Source organism: Sycon ciliatum, chromosome 4, assembly GCF_964019385.1.
Source record: "Sycon ciliatum chromosome 4, ocSycCili1.1, whole genome shotgun sequence".
NCBI lineage: Eukaryota > Metazoa > Porifera > Calcarea > Leucosolenida > Sycettidae > Sycon > Sycon ciliatum.
In genome coordinates, this window is record NC_088646.1 from 33,969,144 (window position 1) to 33,979,752 (window position 10,609).

The window sequence follows — 10,609 nt, forward strand, 5'->3', positions numbered from 1 at the left end:
ACTTAGCCTAAGTCGAGGGGGTCTCCGTTCATGGCTTACTGGGAATATATTCTGCAAAATAATTCAACATATCGATTGAGAAGAGGAAGGGTTATAACAAGCCTATGATCTAATCGCAATAAGCAGTATGTCCCCAACGTTCTCTCTCTCTCTCTCTCTCTCTCTCTCTCTCTCTCTCTCTCTCTCTCTCTCTCTCTCTCTCTCTCTCTCTCTCTCTCTCTCTCCCTCCCTCCCTCTCCCCCCCCCCCTCTCAGTCTCCCCCCCCTCTCTCCCTCCCTCCCTCCCTCCCTCCCTCCCTCCTCCCTCCCTCCCTCTCTCCCTCTCTCTCTCTCTCTCTCTCTCTCTCTCTCTCTCTCTCTCTCTCTCTCTCTCTCTCTCTCTCTCTCTCTCTCTCTCTCTCTCTCTCTCTCTCTCTCTCTCTCTCTCTCTCTCTCTCAGTCTCTCTCAGCGGCTCTCTCTCTCCCTCCCTCCCTCCCTCCCTCCCTCCCTCCCTCCCTCCCTCCCTCCCTCCCTCCCTCCCTCCCTCCCTCCCTCCCTCCCTCTCTCTCTCTCTCTCTCTCTCTCTCTCTCTCTCTCTCTCTCTCTCTCTCTCTCTCTCTCTCTCTCTTCTCTCTCTCTCTCTCCGAGGCTCTCTCTCTCCCCGTAGCTCTCTCCCGCTTTGAAATTCGCTTCCATAGAATTGGGCACCATTGCCCGTTTGGCCTTGCAAAGTAAAATAAAAATCATCAACAACAACAACAACAACAACACACACACACACACGTATTGGCCACTGGCTATCGTGAGAATAAAGATTTGAAAACAACAACAACAACAACAACAACAACAACAACAACAACAACAACAACAACAACAACAACAACAACAACAACACAGATCCTAGCTAGCTCTGCCTTCTAACATGATAGGGTCAGGGTTCTACAAGTAGGCTACTCTAGCAAGCAGTTGACTAGTACTAGTACTACTCGGGTCTTACAAGGCCGGCTACAAGGCATCATCAGTGGTACTACCAAGACCAAGAGTACATCATCCACTCTTGCCAAGAGTAACTACAAGACGTGTAATTGCTTGATAAGCCACAGGAGAGTCTACTCTTGGTACTACTACTAAAACGAACGCGTTTTATTGAACGCACAAGCCAATAATAATATGAATGCAGAAAGAGCAAAATGGAAAACTGAACGATATGAGCATTATGAAACAGCACGAATCTTACCGAAAAGGAAAATAAATTCAGGCTGTCGGAAAACAAACTTTGATAACATAACTGATTAAAATCAACATACTGTGAACAGGAGATGATTGCCGGTATTGTGAAACCGTATCAACCCTATAGAGAGCACATCATGGCAGTTGTTTACAAAACTTGGCCAGCGCTTAGAGCGATACGAGCGCCTAGAATCACGCAAACCAGGTGATACACCAGCGACAAACAACAGCGCAAACAATTGACAGCAACAGAATACACCAAACCCACATACACGTATTTTCTTCTTCTGCTTGGTGCTAGATCCTTGGAAGTAAGTCAGTTGGACTGCGGCTACACACCACCTATAAGCGGAGTCCATAACACCATGTATTGCCGGCATCACAGCGAAAGTGGTATCTGATGATGAGCACGAGCGAAAGTGGTATCCGATGACGAGCACGAGCGAAAGTGGTATCCGATGATGAGCACGAATCAATGCGGCCCGGTGTAGCCCGCTGCAGTGTCTACTTCTGACAATACGCCATCCAGGGAGTTGTCTAGTTTTCTATACATGTATACAACTCCCTGGTGCTGGTGCCACCACATCAACACATTCACCATGATCATAGCGTACACATACTCAGTGACTGCCAGGCCCGCACACGCAGGCAGAGGAGCAGAGGTGTATACATGAAGCAACTGTGACCACTACAACCCTAAACGAACTTAAGAGAGAAGACAAAGACGGCAGAAAAAGACGAACAGCAGGCATCTTGGAAAAGCACCATGACACATTGCACACTCTAAATACAAAAAAACTGAGGGACATGTTAAAAACCCCGGCGCAGAGCATGCATAAGTCATAAGCAGCCTGCTGCTTTGCCTGTTCTGATATTCTAGGGAGAAAGAGACTTTGACATGGTATTAAAAAAAAGGGAGAGCATAGAAGTAAGGTTCGGGATTGGCCGAATTCCTAATTTGTTTAGACAAGCCAACGCTGCTATTGGCTGGCTTCAAGAAGCAGAAGTGCTGAAAATTACGATTTCAATCCTCACCAAACCCTAATACTACCTGCTGTACAAGTCACTTAGTGTACAGTGAAGTGTTGGAGGTTACATTCATTACAATGATCGTTGGGTTTATTGTGGCTGTTGCTGTGATGGATGCTGCTGCTGCTGTGATGGATGCTGCTGCTGCTGCTGTGGATGCTGCTGCTGCTGTGGATGCTGCTGATGCTGCTGCTGCTGCTGTGGATGCTGCTGCTGTACTGGATGCTGCTGATGCTGCTGCTGTGTATGCTGCTGATGCTGCTGCTGTGGATGCTGCTGCTGCTGTGATGGGTGCTGCTGCTGCTGCTGCTGCGATGGATACTGCTGCTGCTGTGGATGCTGCTGCTGTACTGGATGCTGCTGATGCTGCTGCTGCTGTGGATGCTGCTGCTGCTGCTGCTGTGGATGCTGCTGCTGTACTGGATGCTGCTGATGCTGCTGCTGTGGATGCTGCTGATGCTGCTGCTGTGGATGCCGCTGCTGTGGATGCTGCTGATGCTGATGCTGTGGATGCTGCTGCTGTGATTGAAGCTGCTGCTGCTGCTGCTGCTGCTGCTGTGGATACTGCTGCTGGCTAGGTTGCAGCGGGTGTTGTAAAAGCTGGTGGAATAGCTGCTGCTGCTGCTGTTGTTGGTAATTGTGCTGGTACACTTGCTGAAGGAGATGCTGATGGGATGTGGGCTGTTGGCCCATGATACCATAACCATGGCCGGGATTCTGAGCTGGTACATTTCCACTAGAGACAGGCTCGGAGAATTGGCGTAGTAATCTACCATCAGCCGGGTTTGCTGCGAAATGATGCTGATGATGAGATGCCTGGTGTTGATGTTGCTGCTGCTGTTGTTGTTCCTCTTGGCGCTGCTGCCCCTCCTGCTGCTGCCCCTCCTGGTGCTGCTGCTGCTGCTGCTGCTGCTGCTGCTGCTGCTGCTGCTGCTGCGATGGGCCCTGTTGCGCTTGCTGCTCTTGCTGATGTTGTAGGACCGGTTGCTGCAGCATTGGGGGCTGAAATACGGACAGTCCAATGGTGTATCCATGGGCGAAGTTCTGAGCAGGTGCATTACCACTAGTGATGGGCTCGGAAAGTTGCCGTGCTACGGTACCTGCAGCGTGGGGTGTTGCCATGGCATGTGCCCCATGCGTATGAGGTCTTTCCAGCTGCTGCTGTGGTTGCTGGAGGTGGGGCTGCTGCTTCTGCTCCAAAAGCTGTTTCAAGTGCCAAAGTTCCTGGTTGATATCAGGCGAGGCCGGTCCTGCCACGGGTTGTTGTCTATCTTGCGGCACACCGCCGGTCCGAATAGCTGTAGTGTTACCTCCCAATGCTGGGGCCGGCAGTGGTAGAACAGGAGGATCTATTGCAGGGCCACCATCGTCGTCTTCCTCACCACCGACTTCGTACTGTCGTCTATCTGCAGTTGGGATGTGCATAAACACAGGCAAAAGGCGATGAACGGTGTCACTGCACCAATTGTATGCAATCAGCAGCCCAGTGAAGCTGATGCCCTCAGCACACCCTGCACTGCCATGCACCCCGTTGCTATGGCTACCACCAGCACATGCACGCCCATATGCACGTATAATGGTCCTTATCAATTAATGCAACATATCCACACACGCACTCATATTGTTAGGCCAAGGTTGTGTATACAGCAGAGTCGAGCGCTGAAGGACTTGGTGCCCAAAATTGTTTCTAAGAAAGTGCTATAAGAACGCAGCCAGATTGCTGAAAAATAAGAACGTCCCAGGCTATTGGACACAACGTTCTTGGGCGTCCGCGACTCTACTGCACATCACACGCACCATGGCTCACTCCTCCTCCACTCCAGGAAAGAACTGACAATCCTAGACCTAGCCTAGCCAGAGAGATTCTGAGAAGTGAATGCTTATCACAGTGTGCTCGTATCCATCAACGGTTCAGGGGTTAGACTGTTAAGAGGCTCTCAGACGCAAAAGGCTTCAACAATATGTTGATGCCAATCATCCAAATGCAGAAGACAGCAAAGCAGGCTTGCCCACAGTGTACGATTCGATTGATTTATGCACTCGTGTTCGTTCAGTACATTCCCACGAGAAAGAAACCGTTGTGGATTCAATCAGCAACGGCTCACTGGCAAGTCTAGAATAATCACTCCTCCACACTGGCAAGTTTTCTCGATCCCTCATTTACTGACTCGCTCACTACGCACTCACTCACTCGCTTGCTCAGGCAACATCAAAATGCTTCAAACACTGGGCAATGGCGAACAAAGCAATACACAGAACTCCCTCCCTTCCTCCTCACTAGCACGTTTGCTCGCTCACTCACGCACAAACAAAGCAACACAGAAGACACGGGGACACCTGGCAGCGGTGTAGTAGCACAGCAAAACCAACAGAACAGTGAACACAAACACAAACTCTTCTCAAGTGCTATATAAGACAGGCCAGGAAAAATTGGCATGGCTTGGAAACAACAATCATGCCATTGTAGGATTGCTACAAGTCACACACGCTTCACAAATATAAACACACACACGCGCATGCACACACACACACACATACACACACACATGTACGCATGTACACACAAACACACAAACATGTACACATGTACACACACACACACACACACTTACTTGTACTTGTTGCTCACTGCCAAAACTGGTCACGTGGGTCTCCCCGGGAGAGGGTAGAGAGACTCAAAAGGAATCTTGGAAAGATGACTCAATTGGCTAGTGAACCGCCCAACGGCCGACACCCCTGAAACCCCCAAAACTCTGGGTGAACTTGAAAATGATCCCACTTATGGGCTCACCACACCTCAGTAAGTGGGTGAGGAAAAGGTGCAGAAAAAGGATTGACGGCATCAGGGTATCCGTCCTGGGATCCAACTGCAGTTACCCCTGCCCCCAGTGAAGGTAATACTTGCTACTAGTGTGGGTGGCTAAATCAGAGTGGATAGCTGAGCCTGTTGGCAACCGACACAACACAATCAGGCATAAGTGTACCCACCAACCGAACTAGCTGGCACACACACACACACACACACACACAAAGTACCACGGGACTGCGTATACGTATGCATGTGCAGGTTCGGGCCAGGGGTCGTGCAAGGCTGCTCCCCAAAGTGCATGCACTTCAAAATTAGGTCAAACCGAAAAGAAAATGTTCAGCAGAAAGCAGCACAAAATCCATAAAAGAGTAAGAAAAAACTGTTAAAAACCCTGAGCACACGGGTACATGTACAATTGTACATACAACATACGATAAAGAGGTAAGTCCAATGACCAAACATAGTGGCCTTCGAATACTTACCATGGAACAGAGTAGGAAAACATACAACAATAGAACTAGTACATATATGTACATGTAAAGGGTCGGATGAGTGCTGCTCTATGTGCACAGTGCACACTCTGGCTTCTCAGCTGCTCTATGTGCACACTCTGGCTTCTCAGCTGCTCTATGTGCACACTCTGGCTTCTCAGCTGCTCTATGTGCACACTCTGGCTTCTCAGCTGCTCTATGTGCACACTCTGGCTTCTCAGCTGCTCATTCTTCTATGCGCTACTCAGGCAACACCATCGTCTCTTCAGCTCATCACTTCCAGCCTGGGTGGCGTGCACGGGAACACATGCATGTCGACACGCCAAGCATGCCTGCTATCCGCAGGAGACAGAAACGACACGGTAGCATGCAGATACATGTACATGTACACAGACGCACAGGCGTACAGGCGTACCGCACACGTCCCGTCACTAGCACGCCAACTAGGCCTTTTTCTTACTTGGACAGTCTGCTGAGAAGTGGCCGTACTGGTTGCAAGTACGGCAGGAGCCGTTATGGTGCGGCGCTGCCTTGCTGGGCCGCAGGTAAGATGCGTTGAAAAAGTAGGACTGTGGCAGCAACACAAGAAGGAGACCAGGGACAGAAGCAACAGTGTCGAGAATGATGAGCCAGTTTCAGAAAAAAACCTGATTTTAAAATAGGCGAACATATTGGTCCGGGCTGGAGGGGGGGGGGATCATTCCTGATGATGGTCACAAAAACTGAAATGTTGAAAACAGAAAGAACTTTGAGTGAAGTTCAGTGTATTATGAGATTCATGGCTCTGATCTGAGGTGTGGCTGCTAGCCCATGCCGGAGTACCAATTTACCGGTAGTAATAATGTCGGCCATGCATGTTGGTATGCATGGGAGCTATGGTTGGACTTCTAGCCAGCTTATAGGGGATTCACACTCACGGGAAAACCTGAGGTCATGGGACAAGATAAAAGTTCAGACCGTCAGGCAACCGAGCGTGGCCGTTCACACCCGTGGTCAGTTTCCCCTTGGCCGCGTGTTTGGACATGGATTTGTGGTGGGGAAGTAAAATAATGTGTCCTGCATTTTTGTAGTACATGTTCTGTACTATGTTTCGCATTCGCCATGAGCGATTGGCCGCATGGGCACTGTCTGAAAATGCAGGCTGGAATGCACACGTACAACTAAGGTTCAGAACTCTCGAGATCTAAGCACGTGCGTCGTATAGCCCTGGGATTTCCCCATGACAAACGCCCTGAGGCCCACGCCCACGGCTTTGCCAATTTTTTCCTGAGAGATTCTTCATCCCCCCCCCCCCCCCCCCCCAATATTATTATGGTTTCCATAACAACTTTCCCAAAACCGTGGTTCTCCATTTTACCCGTGTGTGCGTGCGTGCATGCGTGAATACCCTATTACGGACTCTTTTGCTGAATTTGGCATGAAAGGAGAAAAACGAGCCAGAAAGCGCCACAGACTCACCGGTATATTACGTTGGGGTAGGGCCGGTGGCCGGGTGCTAAAGCGATACAGACCGTTAGCGAAGCAATCCAGAATGAAGTTGCGCACTGTATTAGGACACCCATTCAAACACCAGCGCAGCCACACAGGCACGTATGCACATAGGCACATAGGCACGTATGCACATAGGCACATAGGCACATAGGTACATAGGCACATAGGCACCGTATGCACATAGGCACATAGGTACATATGCACATAGGTACGCGCAATGCTCGCTACATTTTGTAGTTTGAGCACTCTGGCGCTAGAGCGACGAGCTACCTTAATGTCTGTGGTGCCTCCTTTGCACCATGGCTGGTAGCTCGGCCTATTTAGCTCGTAGCTGTACTGATGAGGCCTTTATGGTCGAAACAGCTTGCTGTCTACAGCATTGGGTATGCACATAGGTACATAGGCACCGTATGCACATTGGCACGTATGCACATAGGCACGTATGCACATAGGCACATAGGCACGTATGCACATAGGCTCATAGGCACGTATGCACATAGGCATGTATACACACATAGGCATGTATACACACATAGGCATGTATACACACATAGGCATGTATACACACATAGGCATGTATGCACATAGGAAACAACTTATAGAACAGTCACCAGAGCTCAAGTGTGAGTATGAGTATCCAGGAAGACAGTCAGTCCAGTCTTGCACAAAAGCATGGCAAAAACTAGGGGTGAAACGGTTCCATGTTTTTCATGTTCGGGTACCCGAATGCCAGCATTGTTTCCCACGGTTCGGGTATCGGTTCCATGCACTCTTTTCTCCAGACCGACAAAATGCATTCGCGACAATTATTTTTTAGAAAAAACCATTTTTACGAGCAAGAATGAGACATCGGAGAGTCCAAGTGCGAAGAAGATAATGACCAGAGAACTCTTTGGAAGAGTCGGGATCGTAAGGTAAGACATTTAAAATCTTGAGTAGACGACGTGTACATGTATTTGTACAAGAACGAGATTTTTCGAGTTTCGGTTCGAAATTTGACGAAACGGGTACCCGATTCTTTTCAGCTGGCGGTTCCAAAACCGGTTCCTTACCCGAACCGTTTCACCCCTAGCAAAAACACATGCACCGGCTCCCCAGGAACAAAAAGGACCACAGAGATAGGGAATTTTAAAACATCTTCATGATAGGAAAACTGCCACCAGCTACGGCGCCACAAATATGGCCATCCTACATTGTCGAGGTTGAGAATCACCACAGGTGTGTGCAAGTACACCCGTAGTTCACATAATGTGACCTCGCCCATCATGTCACATCATTTTGCTTACTGTTCATTTGAATTGGTTGAGACCCCCCCCCCCCCCTCACACACACACAAAAAAGAGGTTTCAATCCTTATGGTAAAAAAGGAGAAGGACAAAATGTAACGAGTTATGACTAACTCCGAGTTCAACTTTCAATCCTTACAAAACTTTTTTTGTAAGTGGTTGTAAGTGGTTGTAAGTGGTTCATACTCAATTTTGTCAGTGGGTGCAGGTATTAGAGATGCATTGTTTTTCAGAAAGAGCTCAACATACAGGCGATGAAGGCGAAGCTCATGTCTCCTTCCGCAATACCGTTTGCCTTCCCAGCCAATGTAAGGTACCCAATGCCAGATGGATGTCCTGGGGTGGAACATTTTCAAACTGCAGAACGGTTCTAGCAATCGGGGGGGGGGGGGGGGGGGGGGATGTCCCCCAGATCTTGTGTGATATTCTCCCATAGTCACTTAGTGTACATGTACATCCCTGTGTTGAGATGTGGATTGACAGAAGAAAACCACTTGCCGTGCCCACTTACTTCTGTACGCGAGCCCACCGGCTAGATTGTGACTCAACAGGAAGGGGTCTGCAAGCACAGCACATGGCAGAGAAAGACACGGAATCGTCGCAACCTTAAAATACTGTGCCACCCATCTTAGCCGCATGTGCTCACATGCTAAGGCCTCGCTCTACTCTGGATCAGGGTACTTCAGAATACACTAGCACATGTATCAGCAGCAGTGCAGCACTAGCACTTGCATTAGCATCTAACCATAAGTAAGGCACATTGAGAGCGGAAAGCAGGAAGCAATGTGGTAAAGTGGTGTGTGCAAGGGTAAGTGTGTTTGATCAGCGGTAAGGGTGTAGAGATGTGTATTAAAGCTGGCAAGTGAGTGCCATCAACTGCCAGAGAGATAGTCTAGACTAGTTGCTGGATGAAAATGTACATGCCACAACCGTCACTGTAAATTTGTAAAGGAGAGGGGAAAGGAAAAAAGCTTGCAGGTGACTGACCGACGTACAGAGCTAAAACATCGAAGAGGAAAATAGAGAACTGGAGAAGTTACAAAGTAGGTTACAAAGAAGAAGTGGGTTGCAGATAAAGCAGTAAAAGGCTGCGTAAACTGTTTCATAATCGGAAAGCAAAGTCCGGTGGATTGCGGTAGGATTTGGATGGGGAGAATGTCGAGAATGCTGATCTCCAGGAGCAATTGATGGACGCGAGGGAAAAGAATGCAGAGCTTCAAGGTAACCACTTTTCAGAAAGAGCAATTGAGAGAGGTGGTTTTATCTATTTAAGTTTGTACCAGGGTCAATACTATAAACGGCCAGTATTCGTTTCCAGAAGAAGAAGAAATCCATACGATTGTTCCATTTTGTCTGAGCCTTTAATTTCATTGTGTCTATCCTCTAGGTTTCTTTCTCCTTGAGCAGTCAAGTCCTGACTGCCTAGCCTGCTTACATAATATTTTGGTGTAAGACTGTAAGTAGCACAGTTATTTCGGATGTGCTATCTTATGTACCAAGCCTATAATTACCGTATATTCTCTATTATAAGCGCCGTGCTTATATTTTTTTCAACACCCCTCTACCCTGTGCTTATATTGGAGACCGCGCTTATATTGGAGACCGCGCTTAGATTGGAGACCGTGCTTATATTTTTTCAACTAATACAATCCATACAGAGCAAGAAGAATTACATGCTAGATATCATGCATGCAGCATTGATTTCCACCAAGACCGTGCTAATAATAGAGACTGTGCTTATAATGTTTCAAAAGGTGCTCACAGTGTGCTAGTATTAGAGACTGTGCTAGTAATGGAGACATATACGGTATACCAATGTACCTCGTAATGCTCTTTCTGGCTATTCGCCAGCTCTCCCGCTCCCGCTCCCGCTCCCGCTCCCTCTCCCTCTCCCTCTCCCTCTCCCTCTCCCCCTCTCTCTTTCTCTCTCTTTCTCTCTCTTTCTCTCTCAAATTCAAATGAACTTGACTTCATCTCGTTTTGCAAGGCGGGAGAGAAGCCAGTTCGCGTTCAGCCCAGACGAAAGTTGGTTACGACTGATCTCCTGTCAGCGGCCTCAGACTGGAAACTTCTTGTCGACTCAGTTAGTGCAAAGATTTCTTTCCCTAGCTGTGTTGCACTTACCACCCTAAGACCAGATATAGTTCTGTACTCTACGAGTCGTAGGATTGTATTCTGGATGGAGTTGACAGTTTGTGCTGAGGACAGATTCAGTGTCAGTAACTCGCGGAAGGACAGGCGGTATGCGGATCTGGCCGATCAATGCCGAGCAAACGGGTGGCAGGTCGTTTCTT

General features: G+C 48.5%; 1 protein-coding gene across 1 annotated transcript in view; it reads right to left on the reverse strand.

Moving 5' to 3' along the window:
- Positions 1-674: 674 nt before the first annotated feature.
- The window catches only part of LOC135815797 (terminal uridylyltransferase 4-like), a 55,871-nt gene continuing 45,936 nt past the window's right edge, over positions 675-10,609 (reverse strand). Inside the window, exons 30-33 of the mRNA XM_065329138.1 lie at positions 8,827-8,874; positions 6,997-7,082; positions 5,999-6,107; positions 675-3,644 (exon numbers count right to left, since the gene is read on the reverse strand). Of these exons, the coding sequence (XP_065185210.1) occupies positions 2,329-3,644; positions 5,999-6,107; positions 6,997-7,082; positions 8,827-8,874 (1,559 nt within the window). The 3' untranslated portion in view covers positions 675-2,328. The remainder of the gene's footprint in view (positions 3,645-5,998; positions 6,108-6,996; positions 7,083-8,826; positions 8,875-10,609) is intronic.